Here is a 15,489-nt window from a genome sequence, read left to right on the forward strand (position 1 = left end):
GCTCTCCCACCGGGCGCCTTCAGCATCCACCTCAGCAGGTGGACGTTTTTCTCGGGCCCGGCAGGCTGTGCCCTATTCTTTTGCCAAGCATAGGTACACCCAGCCGGCCCGAAGGCCTCGTCAGGCACAGGGACAGCCCCAGCGCGCTCGTTCTCATCAACAGCATGCGCCTAAGCAGCCCCCTGCGCCTCCACAGCAAAAGCTGGGGATGGGCTTTTGACTGGATCCACGGGAACATAGCCGCCCTCAAAGTGTCCGTACCGGACGATCTGCCGTTCGGAGGGAGGTTAAAATTTTTTCACCAAAGGTGGCCTCTCATAACCTCCGACCAGTGGGTTCTCCAAATAGTGCGGTGCGGATACGCCCTGAATTTGGCCTCCCTGCCACCAAATTGTCCTCCGGGAGCTCAATCCTTCAGCTCCCATCACAAGCAGGTACTTGCAGAGGAACTCTCCGCCCTTCTCAGCGCCAATGCGGTCGAGCCCGTACCACCCGGGCAGGAAGGGCAGGGATTCTATTCCAGGTACTTCCTTGTGGTAAAAGAAAACAGGGGGGATGCGTCCCATCCTAGACCTGAGAGGCCTGAACAAATTCCTGGTCAAAGAAAAGTTCAGGATGCTTTCCTTGGGCACCCTTCTGCCAATGATTCAGAAAACGATTGGCTATGTTCCCTGGATTTAAAGGACGCATACACTCACATCCCGATACTGCCAGCTCACAGACAGTATCTCAGATTCCGCCTGGGCGCACGGCACTTTCAGTATTGTGTGCTGCCCTTTGGGCTCGCCTCTGCCCCACGGGTGTTTACAAAAGTGCCTCGTGGTGGTAGCAGCGTATCTACGCAAGCTGGGAGTGCACGTGTTCCCATATCTCGACGATTGGCTGGTCAAGAACACCTCGGAGGCAGGAGCCCTCCGGTCCATGCAGTGCACTATTCAACTCCTGGAGCTGCTGGGGTTTGTGATAAATTACCCAAAGTCCCATCTCCAGCCAACCCAATCTCTGGAATTCATAGGAGTTCTGCTGAATACCCAGACGGCTCAGGCCTTCCTTCCCGAAGCGAGGGCCAACAACCTCCTGTCCCTGGCTTCGCGGACCAGAGCGTCTCAGCAGGTCACAGCTCGGCAGATGTTGAGACTTCCGGGTCATATGGCCTCCACGGTCCATGTGACTCCCACGGCTCGTCTTCACATGAGATCTGCTCAATGGACCCTAGCTTCCCAGTGGTTCCAAGCCACCGGGAATCTAGAAGATGTCATCCGCCTCTCCACCAGTTGCCGCACTTTGCTGCTCTGGTGGACCATTCGGACCAATTTGACCCTGGGACGTCCATTCCAAATTCCGCAGCCCACGAAAGTGCTGACGACGGATGCATCTCGCCTGGGGTGGGGAGCTCATGTCGATGGGCTTCACAGCCAGGGTCTGTGGTCCCTCCAGGAAAAGGAGCTGCAGATCAACCTCCTGGAGCTCCGAGCGATCTGGAACGCACTGAAGGCTTTCAGAGATCGGCTGTCCTGCCAAATTATCCAAATTCGGACAGACAATCAGGTTGCAATGTATTACACCAACAAGCAGGGGGGCACTGGATCTCGCCCCTTGTGTCAGGAAGCCGTCGGGATGTGGCGTTGGGCTTGCCAGTTCGGCATGCTCCTCCAAGCCATATACCTGGCAGGTGTAAACAACAGTCTGGCCGACAGGCTGAGCAGAGTCATGCAACCGCACGAGTGGCCGCTTCATTCCAGAGTGGTACGCAAGATCTTCCGAGAGTGGGGCACCCCCTCGGTGGACCTTTTCGCCTCTCAGACCAAACATAAGCTGCCTCTGTTCTGTTCCAGACTTCAGGCACACGGCAGGCTAGCGTCGGACGCCTTTCTCCTTCATTGGGGGACCGGCCTCCTGTATGCTTATCCTCCCATACCTTTGGTGGGGAAGACCTTACTGAAGCTCAAGCGAGACCACGGCACCATGATTCTGATCGCGCCCTTTTGGCCCCGTCAGATCTGGTTCCCTCTTCTTCTGGAGTTGTCCTCCGAAGAACCGTGGAGATTGGAGTGTTTTCTGACTCTCATTTCGCAGAACGACGGAGCGTTGCTGCACCCCAACCTTCAGTCCCTGGCTCTCACGGCCTGGATGTTGAGGGCGTAGACTTCACTGCGTTGGGTCTGTCTGAGGGTGTCTCCCGTGTCTTGCTTGCCTCTAGGAAGGATTCCACTAAAAAGAGTTACTTTTTCAAGTGGAGGAGGTTTGTCGCTTGGTGTGAGAGCAAGGCCCTAGAACCTCGTTCTTGCCCTGCACAGAACCTGCTTGAATACCTTCTGCACTTATCAGAGTCTGGCCTCAAGACCAACTCTGTAAGGAATCACCTTAGTGCGATTAGTGCTTACCATTATCGTGTGGAAGGTAAAGCCATCTCTGGAGAGCCTTTAGTCGTTCGATTCATGAGAGGCTTGCTTTTGTCAAAGCCCCCTATCAAGCCTCCTACAGTGTCATGGGATCTCAACGTCGTCCTCACCCAGCTGATGAAACCTCCTTTTGAGCCACTAAATTCCTGGCATCTGAAGTACTTGACCTGGAAGGTCATTTTCTTGGTGGCAGTTACTTCAGCTCGTAGGGTCAGTGAGCTTCAAGCCCTGGTAGCTCATGCTCCATATACCAAATTTCATCACAACAGAGTAGTGCTCCGCACCCACCCAAAGTTCCTGCCGAAAGTGGTGTCGGAGTTCCATCTTAACCAGTCAATTGTCTTGCCAACATTCTTCCCCAGGCCGCATACCCGCCCTGCTGAACGTCAGTTGCACACATTGGACTGCAAGAGAGCATTGGCCTTCTACTTGGAGCGGACACAGCCCCACAGACAGTCCGCCCAATTGTTTGTTTCTTTCGACCCTAACAGGCTAGGGGTCGCTGTCGGGAAACGCACCATCTCCAATTGGCTAGCAGATTGCATTTCCTTCACTTACGCCCAGGCTGGGCTGGCTCTTGAGGGTCATGTCACGGCTCATAGTGTTAGAGCCATGGCAGCGTCAGTGGCCCACTTGAAGTCAGCCACTATTGAAGAGATTTGCAAAGCTGCGACGTGGTCATCTGTCCACACATTCACATCACATTACTGCCTCCAGCAGGATACCCGACGCGACAGTCGGTTCGGGCAGTCGGTGCTGCAGAATCTGTTTGGGGTGTAAATCCAACTCCACCCTCCAGGACCCGAATTTATTCTGGCCAGGCTGCACTCTCAGTTAGTTGTTCTTCGTAGGTCAATTTTCTGTTGTACCCTCGCCGTTGCGAGGTTCAATTGACCTGGGTTCTTGTTTTGAGTGAGCCTGAGAGCTAGGGATACCCCAGTCGTGAGAACAAGCAGCCTGCTTGTCCTCGGAGAAAGTGAATGATACATACCTGTAGCAGGTGTTCTCTGAGGACAGCAGGCTGATTGTTCTCACCTACCCTCCCTCCTCCCCTTTGGAGTTGCGTTTTCATCATTTTTGCTTGTCATTCAACTGGCGGGAACGGTTGCTCACGAGCGGGAAGACGGCCGCGCATGCGCGGTGGGCGTGCCCTGCGTGCGGACCGCCCGCGAAGCTTCTTCCGGTTGGTGGGGGCTGCCGCGGATGTCACCCAGTCGTGAGAACAATCAGCCTGCTGTCCTCGGAGAACACCTGCTACAGGTATGTATCATTCACTATACTCAGCTCCCCAGCCAAGAGTATATGTTAACAAGAGAAACATGAGTTCCCCTATTTAGAGTGAAGTCTTGTGATTCATTCTAAATAGGGGAATCAGACAAGGCTGCCCACTATCCCCACTGTTACTTGTGTTGATATTAGACCCGTTGATAAGGGACATCCTCTCTAACCTGGGGATTTAAGGGGTAGGAAGGGGGGACAACTCATTTAAAATAGCAGCTTTCGCTGATGATCTGCTAGTACACTTCTCAGACCCACAGCTCACTCGAGGGATTGCTGACCACATTCCAAGAATATGGGGACTACTCAGGCTTTAAACTGAATCTGTCCAAATCAGAGGCCCTAGCCATTGAAGAGGAGGTATGCTGGACCTGGAGGGGGACTTTCCCCCTAAAGTGGGTGGGCAGTCTTTCCAATACCTAGGGATCCAGTTGCCACACTCCACCAGGCTGTTATGCTCCTTTATTGTGACCCACCTCATGGACATGACATGTAGGCAGCTAGAGAGCTGGCAGGCACTGCCCATATCACTGTCGGAGAGGGTTAGCCTATATAGGACGGTGGTGTTCTACCTAGAAGCTACTGACCAAATATTGCTGGGGGGGAAAGAAGGCAAACATTTGCCTACTGTACCTGTATGGCAATTGGAGAGGGGGAGGGTTGGGCATCCCAGACTTACAGCTGTAAAACTAATCTTGTCTCCTATGCCACCTAGGCGAGGCGTCTGAACAGATCGGATTATACCCCACTGGATACGAGCAACTACTATATGCTCCCTATAACATTTGATCACTGTTGCAGGGCCCCGCCCGACTCATACCACCTCCCTTGCGGAAATGTACTATATAGGCCACTGAGGGACACATGGCTCCAGCTGACTCAGTGGCTGGGAAGCACCTCCATAGATACAGATCAATTGCCACTGAGAGGAAACTTATCCTTCCCCCCGAGAATGGAGAATGCAACCTTCACCCGATGGGAACTACAGGGATACAGCCTGATGGAGAACATGCTCAATGAAGAGGGAAACATGATATCCTTTGATACCTTTGGCCAGCACACAGAGATACAATTGGGGAGGGGAGGTGACCAATTTGCTTATTGCCAGCTGAAACACTGTCATCAACTCCCTAGACCAGGATAGTTTAAAATGTAAGACAGGGAGAAAAATAAGAGGCTTTCTTGAATCAGTGGCGGCTGATAGGCTATCCATTTCCCCATTTCTGGTCTAGTTAAGGCGGTCCAGCCCCTGATGGGGGGGGGGGGGGGGGAAGAACTTTCCATAGATTAAAGCTAGGCAGAAGACAGATTTGGGGAGAGACTTGAAGTGGAATGCAGCACAGGCCATTAGTAGGATCCCTTCTTTGACTCTGGGAGCTGATCTAAGGGAGTGTGCATTTCGGGTACTTCATAGGGCTTCACTCAGATACAGCTGTGTAGAGTGGGGGGACTGACCTCCTCAAGGTGCCTCCGATGTTCCAGGAAGGACATTACCTAGTGGTTAGTGCAGTGGACTTTGATCCTGGGGAACTGAGTTCGATTCCCACTGCAGCTCCTTGTGACTTTCGGCAAGTCACTTAACCCTCCATTGCCCCTGGTACAAAATAAGTACCTGAATATATGTAAACCGTTTTGAATGTAGTTGCAAAAACCTCAGAAAGGCGGTATATCAAGTCCCATTTCCCTTTCTATCAGTCTATGTGGGCCTGTGTATCTATCCATCAATTCTGGTCAGGGGTGGCCTCCTATCTGAGCGGCATATATGGCCATAGCTTCCAATTCACTGAGCATCTGGTGTTTTTGGACCAGATGAGAGGCCTAGATAGGATGAGCAGGGACAAGAGGACTTAGGAAGTTTATAGCAGTGGGGAAGAAATGCATAATGTGTTCCTGGGTAAACCCAGAGCCGCCATCCTTCTGATCCTGGCAATCCCACATCCATACACTGGCACTGTGGGAAGTGAGGGATGCAACAGCATTGGTAAAACAAGTAACTAAACCTCTATGGGATCCATACTTGTAATCTATATCACCTGTTGCAAGGAGTATGATCTTAAATCACTTATATTCCCCGGGTGGCTGAGTTAGGGAAGGGACATGGCACATACTGGTGCCTAAAGCTAATATTCAACTTCCAATGTAACTTTCAACCTGGTTACCTCCTCCTATGGGCATGGTGTCATGGTGGATTTTTTTTTTTTTTTTTTGGGGGGGGGGGGGGAAGGAGGGGGGAGTCTATTTAGGGAGAGATATCAACTCAAGTAATTTGAGCCCAGAGTTCATGTCATGAAGATGTTTTGCAAATACCTGTAACTTGTGTTGATTTTTCCTTTTTCTGCCTGATTGGGAATTACATAATAAAAATGATCCACAATAAAACCATTTAACCAGTCAGAAATGGCGCCTGGCGAGTTAAATGTTACTTAACCGGCTATCCAGCGATAATTTAGCAGATAGTGCTTAGCAGATAGCCAGTTATATTGTGCGATATAACTGGCTATCCACCGATATTCAGTGCATCACCGGCTAAGTTTGGTGGACAAATTTCACTACCAAAATAGGTTTATCTTTGGCTGGTTTAAACTTAACTGTCTAGTGTTGAATATCGGCTTGGGTGGTTAAACCGGCCAAAATACACCTGGATATTCAATGCCGGTCACCAGAAATGGCCTGTCATTGAATATCTGGGCTCAGAGCCGACCACAAGTGGCAGCTCGGCTACCTCTCGCGGTCTGAATATTGGGCCCATAGTGCTCCTAGAGAAAGCTGGAGTCTTTTGTAGGTTACAGTCCCTTTTAAAGAAGTATCACGAGATCTCATGAACTTCACAAACCACATAAGTTGTTTCAGATAAGAGATGTTTGGCATCAAAAGCTTAAGTACCCCTGTATCTTGTGGTAATCCTTTCAGAAGTATTTCAAGCTAAAGGTACATTTCCTCATCATCCTGCTAGAGGGTTTATGCCTCCATGCCAGCAGATGGAAGGGACTTGGCCAGTATTCTCTGTCTCCAGCAGACTGTAGCACATGTTGGCCTAGTGAAGCAGGACTTAGTCTAGGTCTACAGTTTTAGGTCTGTAGGTGGAGACCTGTCCCCTGGTTGAGGTGTCCCAGGATAGTGGCTTGAGATTCCTCTTCCCTGGTTGAGGGCTCCCAGGTCAACATTCAGGGAAGAGGGCAGACATAGTGGGAGGTAATTAAGCCTGCCTGAAACTGAAGGAGTCATAGCCTGCTAGTAAGCTTTTTGACTCCACCCCCTTCTTGTCAACCATCTATGTTTAAACGTTTTTTATTGACATTGCAGCAACACAAACATTGTCATACAGGCTCTGCATATAACGTCCATCCAACTTCGATCTAAATATATAACAATTGCTTACTAACATGCAGCATTTGTGAATTTTATTCCAACATTTATTACCCCATCAAATATACCTATCCTCCCCCCGCCCTCTCCCTTACCCTTCCTTACCCCCCCCCCCTTTACCCCAGACCTGGAAAACCATTCAGTAACAGCCCCATCTCTAGGTCATTTATGAATATGTTAAAAAGCAGAGGTCCCAGCTCAGATCCCTGAGGGACCCCACTAACTACCCTTCTCCATTGCGAATATTGACCTTTTAACCCAACTTTCTGTTTCCTATCTTTCAACCAGTTTTTAATCCACAGTAAGACACTACCTCCGATCCCATGTCCCTCAAATTTCCTCTTTAGTTTTTCATGAGGGACCTTATCAAACACCTTCTGAAAATCTAGATACACAATATCAACCGGCTCACCTTTGTCCATATGTTTGTTTACCCCTTCAAAGAAATGCAGCAGGTTGGCGAGTCAAGACTTCCCTTCACTAAATCCACGTTGACTTTGTCCCATTAGTCCATGCTTTTGAATATGCTCTGTAACTTTGTTCTTCATAATAGTTTCTACCATTTTACGTGGCACCAATGTCAGACTCACCAGTCTATAATTTCCCGGATCTCCTCTGGAACCTTTTTTAAATATCGGCGTTACATTGGCCACCCTCCAATCTTCCAGTACCACGCTCGATCTTAAGGATAAATTACAAATCACTATCAGTAGCTCTGCCAGCTCATTTTTTAGTTCTGTCAGTACCCTGGGATGAATACCATCCGGTCCAGGAGATTTGCTACTCTTCAGTTTGCAGAACTGCTCCATTACGTCTTCCAGGTTTACAGATATTTCATTAAGTTTTTCTGACTCGTCGGCCTCGAATACCCTGTCTGGCACCGGTATCCCTCCCAAATCTTCCTCGGTGAAGACCGATGCAAAGAACTCATTTAGCTACTTCTTTGTCTTCCTTGATCGCCCCTTTTACACCCCGTTCATCCAGCGGGCCAACCAATTCTTTTGCCAGCTTCCTGCTTTTAATGTATCTAAAAAAAAAAAAATTTACTATCATCAGTTTTCTTTCAAAATCTTTCTTTGCCTTTCTTATCAGCGCTTTGCATCTGACTTGACATTCCTTATGCCACTTCTTATTTTCTTCATTCGGTTCCTTCTTCCATTTTCTGAAGGATTCCTTTTTAGCTCCAATAACCTCTTTTACCTCATTTTTTAACCATGCCGGCTGTCGTTTAGTTTTCCGTCCTCCTTTTCTGATACGTGGAATATGTTTGGCCTGGACCTCCAGGACGGTGTTTTTGAACAGCATCCATGCCTGTTGTAGGTTTCTAACCCTCTCAGTCGCTCCTCTAAGTATTTTTTTTTTACTGTTCCTCTCATTTTATCATAGCTTCCTTTTTTAAAGTAAACGCTAACATATTTGACTTCCTATGTTTACCTTTTTGAAAGCAAATTTCAAAGGCGATCATGTTATGATCACTGTTGTCAAGTGGCCCCCGGACCGTTACCTCCCGTTCCAGATCATGCGCTCCACAAATGACTAAGTCTAGAATTTTTCCTTCTCTCATCAGCTCCTGTACCAGCTGCTCCATAAAGCTGTCCTTTATTTCATCAAGGAAGTTTATCTCCCTAGTGTGCTGTGATGTTACATTAACCCAGTCTATATGGGGGTAATTAAAATCACTGTAAATTCACAATTTTCTACAATGTAATCAAGTGTTGAGAGGAGATCATGGACTCAAATACATGAAAAATTGTGGAGAATAAAGACCTCAGTATAACCGGCAACACTTACTTCCAAAGGAATCACCTTATAATAAGAAAGCATGCCCCTTTAATCAGAAGTCAAAAAAACTCCACATTCAATTACTTCATAGTTTATTGTCCATCCACCTTCAACAACACTTCATAGATGGAGACACGGTAATATGTAAACAATGTAACGCAAATGTTACTTATCTTGGATGGCAACTGTAATGTTGAAACAATCTTTTATAAATCACAGCAGATACTTCCACAGCGATTATATTAGCTTCATGTCCTGCTTTCTCTCCATATCCTGACAGGGAAGCCCTGTTTCGCCGATACTTATAAAAGATTGTTTCAACATTACAGTTGCCATCCAAGATAAGTAACATTTGTGTTACATTGTTTACATATTACTGTGTCTCCATCTATGAAGTGTTGTTGAAGGTGGATGGACAATAAACTATGAAGTAATTGAATGTGGAGTTTTTTTGACTTATGATTAAAGAGGCATGCTTTCTTATTATAAGGTGATTCCTTTGGAAGTAAGTGTTGCCGGTTATACTGAGGTCTTTATTCTCCACAATTTTTCATGTATTTGAGTCCATGATCTCCTCTCAACACTTGATTACATTGTAGAAAATTGTGAATTTACAGTGATTTAGATTCTACATATTCTAAGTTATTGGTTGGTAATTAAAATCACCCATTATTATTGCATTGCCTACATTATTAGCGTCACTAATTTCCTTTAACATGACTGCGTCCATCTGCTCATCCTGGTCAGGCGGACGGTAGTACACCCCTATCATCGTCCTTTTCCCCTTAACACTTGGAATTCTGATCCACAATGATTCCAAGGGGTCTTTTGTTTCCTGCAGAATTTTCAGTCTATTTGATTCAAAGCTCTTGTTAATATACAGTGCTACTCCTCCCCCAATCCGGTCCACTCTATCACTACGATATAATTTGTACCTCGGTATGACAGTGTCCCACTGGTTATCCTCCTTCCACCAGGTCTCAGAGATGCCTATTATGTCCAATTCTTCTTTCAGTGCAATATATTCTAATTCTCCCATCTTATGTCTTAGGCTCCTAGCATTTGCATATAGACACTTCAAGGTAGGCTTGTTGTTCCTTATTACAGCCTGTTGATTACTTGACAGTACTAATTTGCTATCTTTTGTCCGTTTTTTTGTTTTTTTTTATTTATGGACATTGAATCCACTACAGTCTCTTTTTCATACTCACTATCAATAAACCCTCAGTTTGGGCGATATCTTTGCAAGATACCTTATTCCAAACCATACGCTTTTGTGCGACTGTCGGCCTTCCCCCCATTCCTAGTTTAAAAGCTACTCTATCTCTTTTTTAAATGTTGATGCCAGCAGCCCGGTCCTATCCCAGTTAAGGTGGAGCCCATCCTTTCGGAATAGGTTTCCCCTTCCCCAGAATGTTGCCCAGATCATGACAAATCTAAAACCCTCCTCCTTGCACCATTGTCTTATCCACGCATTAAGACTCCGGAGCTCTGCCTGTCTCTTGGGCCCTGCGCGTGGAACGGGAAGTATTTCAGAAAATGCCACCCTAGAGGATCTGGATTTAAGCTTTCTACCTAAAAGTCAAAATTTGGCTTCCAGAACCTCTCTCCCACATAAGTACATAAGTAATGCCACACTGGGAAATGATCAAGGGTCCATCGAGCCCAGCATCCTGTCCACGACAGCGGCCAATCCAGGCCAAGGGCACCTGGCAAGCTTTCCAAACGTACAAACATTCTATACATGTTATTCCTGGAATTGTGGATTTTTCCCAAGTCCATTTAGTAGTGGTTTATGGACTTGTCCTTTAGGAAACCGTCAGACTGTACCAAGACAGCTGGCTCCTCCCCAGCACTATCTAAAATCCCGCTTAGGTGACGCATGAGGTCTGCCACCTTCACACCAGTCAGGCAAGTCACCAGGTGATCCTCCAGTCCACCAGCCACCCAGCTATCTATATGCCTAATGATTGAATCACCAACCACACAGCTGTAGTATCCTTTTTTTCCCGGGCAGTACCTGGAGCCATATCCCTGGTGCGGGAGGGTAGTCCATTCCCAGGTGTGCAGGTCCTGGCTACAGGAGCACTTCCTAGTTCACCTTCTGGGAGTCCTACCTCCTCCAAGGCAACACAAAGGCTACCTGACTGGAGGTGGGACCTCTCTACAACATCCCTGTAGGTCTCGTCTATGTATTTCTCTCTCTTAAATCTGTGCCTAATATCAGCACCCAATTTTGGTTGTCATATATAGAATGGGGTATATGTCTAGCTGTGGTAACACAACATCTACACAAACTGAAGGTGCACATGTTTCCCCATCTAGATAATGGGCTGGTCAAGAGAACGTTTCAGGAAGGAACTGCAGAATCAGTGACTTCAGCTATCTGGCTGTTTGTATCACTAGGGTTTGTCATAAGTACCCTAAATCCCAGATAAGCCTAACTGGAATTCACTGGAGCCATGTTAGACTGACTTCCTTTGAAGAACTAGACTCACCTGAGCTGAAGTAACTAACCTGGAAGTTCTTAGCTTTGGTGGGTAGCTCCAGCCTTTAATGATTGATCGATCCTACCCAAAGTTTTTTAGCAATAGGGTGGCTTTACGCATGCATTTTACCCTTCCAGTTGTACTGCCAATACTTTTTTTCCAAATCCATATTTATAAAATTTTTGTTTGTAAAATAATGAACAAGCAACTGCAACAAGGCACGAGAGTCTCGGTTAAAATCATACTTCCAACATTTTTACCCAGGCCATATGTTCACAGAGATGAACATGCCCTGCATATCATTGATTGCAAAAGAGTCTTAAACTTTTATTTGGAGAGGGCTAGAACCATTGGAAAATCCACACAGCTCCTTGTTTCATTTGACCACAATAAATTTGGCACCCTAGACTTCTGCCCTGCTTGCTCACCCCTTTGGCATTCTCTGTTCTGTTCCTCACTGGGTTCACAGCTCTATATCCTGTTCCCATACCATCTGGCATGCTTAGCAGTCTGTTTGTGGAACAGGGTCACAAACCTTACTGAAGTCTAGATGAATATCAGCTAGCTCCCACATCCATATTTTGTATTATTTTATTAAAGAATTGAATTAAATTTGCCTAGCTGCATTTTCCCTTGTGAATCCACATTGTCTAGAGTCTCGTAACCTATATATTTCAAGGTGCTGTGCTTTTTTTGTTCCCATAATTGTGCCCACTAATTGGAATAGGACTGGGAGCTTTGTAGTTTCCCACCAACTCCTTGAGCCCACTTTTGTGTGACAGGTTTATATCCATTCTCCAGAGCCAAGCAGGAAACATGCAGGTACAAATCTGGTCATGTCATTCATGTTGGATCTGCTGTGCCAGTTCTCTTCTCCAGTTCAAGAGGAACCCTTTTTGAGCATGCACTAGCCTTCCCATGTTGATAGTACTCCCTTCTCCCTTGAGTCTGAATTGTCCACACTCCACAATGGTCACAGCAATTCTCCTCTGAACAATATTAATATTTACTCACCAAAAAAACAAACAATCTTTCAGCTACTGTACTATGACCAAGTCGTCGGTAGCAGAACTCCTCCATTGGTCTGCTTTATCTCCACAGTGATATGCATGGCCGGTGCCTCCTTGTGCCCCCAGTCATGTGCTTCCATTCTGCAACATAGCAGCCACTTCCTCTTGTTCGGGCCCAAATCCGGCACCTTCCAGCGACACCAAGGCCCACAGTGCTCAGAGCTCCTCTCCCACCCAACCGGAGGCAGTCCCCCCTTCCTCCCCCGCAGTCTATAGGGGCAGCTGCAGCCCAGAGCACACAGCTTTTGAACAACTGCTATGCTGCCCAGATATCTGGCTGCTTCCAAAGAGACTGCTTCACATCACGTGGCTGGCCCACAATCACTTGTCCTCTCAGCTGTAAAACTTCAGTACTGGAGTCTTCCACCCAGCACCCTCCAGAGGTCGGTGACAAAGGGGCCTATAAGAAAACCAAAAGGCAAGGCGAAGTCTCACACTAAGGCCAAACAACATTGCTCTGATAAGGGGGATCCCACCTTGAAAATTCTGTGCATCATGCCCCTCCTCTCACTAAGATCAGTACTCAGAAGTCCATCCCCTGCTGCATTGGGGGAGGGGGGAATCGAATGCACACAAAGGCTTCCTTTCTCTGCTGCAGAGATTTGTTCAGAACATTGCATCCCTCCTCACTGGCACACTCCTCCAGAGTGCCACCCCCAAGCCTTTTACTTTCCCCTGCAAGCTGAGGAACCAACTAGGAAGAAGCAGATGAAGGCTCCCTTGGACAGCTGACCCCTCCACCCCCCATGGGGGTTCTTCATAGACAGCAGGGAAATATATCCATACTTATCTGCCCTCTGTCCCCCTTGACATATTTATCATAATCTACATCACCTATCTTGCTGGAAGACCAACTGAGGCAAGGAGGGAGCACTACCAGTGCAGGAAGGCTAGTACTTGCTCAAAAAGAGCCAAAAATTATTCCTTTTGAGCTGCGGAAGACCTCTGCACAGTGGATCCATCATGGATGACCTCGCCACAAGTATGGCTGCATTTCCTTACTGTCTACGGAGAACCCCCGTTACAGAAAAGTAACTGTTTTCTCCTTCAGTTCCTCAGAATATCCTTCATCTTCCAGTACAAGTTTGAATAGAGTTGTGAGAATGAATTCAGCATATTTATGAGCTCTCTTAGTAGTCCACAAAGACTCTTTGTTCTTAGAAAGATACAGTAATTTGTTTTAACTAGAAAGTTTACTTTTCCCTATAAATTTGTGTAACATTAAATAACAACCATCTTTTGACATATTTAAAGACATTAATTCACTTTTTTCACTTCTTCTTTCCAGGCACCGCTTACCCAAAGAGCAGTGGTGGCTAAGGCTCCGCCCCATCCTAAAGATTCTGGCAAAATACAACATCAGCTTGGATACCTCAGAGAAAACTCACCTGGAACACATCACTCGGAAGAGGGTGTCTGGCGAGTCTCATATCTGAGACCCCTGAGGGGTTCACTGCACCACCTGCGCACCTGCCATGCAAGCCCTTATCTTGTACAGCACTGTATACACTGCTGGTGCTCCATTTCAAAAGTATGGTTCAGGTGACCCTGGTGGTTTGTTCTAGAACATTTCAGCTCATTTCATTTCACTACATTATTTTTAGCAAATGAGATTACTAACTGACTCCAGGTCACAGAGGGGCTAGTTCTGGTTTTCTTCCATTTGATTATGCATTCAGAATTGTAATACTAGTTTTCTTAAGGCACTTGGGGCAGCCAATAAACAAACCATGACGGTTCAGCTTGTCCTTGACCTGGAGCTATCTAGTAACTCCCAGCAGAAAGAGCAGGTTATTTACACTTCTGTTTGAGATTACAAGTGCTTATGTATGCAGTAAATGGATGGTCATTTTTTTCACCATGTTAGAACAAGATAAATGACATTTATCTTGTTGACATTAGACGAATGCAGCCAGGGCAAATACCCTGATTCCCCCCTACTCCACAGGGAGCCTCAAACCTGCCTGAAGTGGAAAGAGGGCACAGTCTGCTAGTGAGCTTTGCCCCACCCCAAAAAGTTTCCTCCTAGGCTCCCACATGTTTGACACTGGCCCTGTTTCTCAGGCAGTAAGATATTTGCTTTCCTCTATCAGATCTCTAATTCAGTTCAACTTCACAGCAAATAATTTAAAACAAATTTTTTCACTGAAAGGTCACAATATATTTTTCAGCACTAATCGGTTCTTAGATGTAAAATGGGTCACTGCTTGCCATGTAATTTCACTGGAATTGGGGAATTTTTATATTTTTAAAAACTTTCGGTTTGAAACAGATATATGGCACAGAAGACCTAGTGCTGTATGCATCTACTTACACTTTATCATTACTTTGTAGAACACACTTCAGTGTTCTTACCAAAATTTTTGCAACCAACAGGCATGAAGGAGTAGCCATGTGGAGGCACTGTATTATAACATTTTCTCTTAAGTTAGCTGGATGATCAGTAAAATCAGTCAGAGTGGGTCCCTATTTAGAAGGTCATGTGGAGAACACTGTACTTGTGTATTCTGTTCTTGATTTATAATTATGGGCTGAAAAGACATTGAACACTTAATTTACTTTATTTGGGGACATGCCTAACAGCTCGAGATGAGTTACAATTTAAAAGAAAACAGAATGCATATAAATATTTAAAATATCAAAGAATAAAATAAGTGTACCAATTAAACCTAACATCTGACATTCTAAAGAAAAAAAATGCATTGGTTTAATTTATTTTAGTTATATACAATCATAAATAAAACAACTAATAAAATCAATAAACCTAACTGACATCAAGCATTGTAAAATAAAGCCATCACTTATAACTGAAATAACCATTCCATTTTTTACCATAGCAGTAGGGTAAGGATGTTCTGCCCTTTGGTCAGGATGCAGAGGGACCTGATGAAATCAATAAATATACAACTGTTAAAGTACAAAATTGAGTTTCCAGACGGCAAGGTCAACCAACTCATAGTCCTCTGGAGTGTCTAAAATAGAATGTCTAGCCATACAGAAGCTCTGCAGAAATCAAATGATAAAAATGCACCTGAATATGATTTTATACAGTCACTGACAGACAAGCTAGACAGTTCTCTGTACATGTTCTTAAACATTTAC

The 15,489-nt window shown here is 46.0% G+C and overlaps 1 protein-coding gene across 1 annotated transcript in view; it reads left to right on the top strand.

Moving 5' to 3' along the window:
• Positions 1-15,018, top strand: part of LOC115466761 (ATP-dependent 6-phosphofructokinase, muscle type-like) — a 243,842-nt gene extending 228,824 nt beyond the window's left edge. Inside the window, 1 exon segment of the mRNA XM_030198256.1 lies at positions 13,676-15,018. Coding sequence (XP_030054116.1) covers positions 13,676-13,823 — 148 coding nt within the window. The 3' untranslated portion in view covers positions 13,824-15,018.
• Positions 15,019-15,489: the final 471 nt, after the last annotated feature.

Source organism: Microcaecilia unicolor, chromosome 3 (assembly GCF_901765095.1).
Source record: "Microcaecilia unicolor chromosome 3, aMicUni1.1, whole genome shotgun sequence".
Lineage (NCBI taxonomy): Eukaryota > Metazoa > Chordata > Amphibia > Gymnophiona > Siphonopidae > Microcaecilia > Microcaecilia unicolor.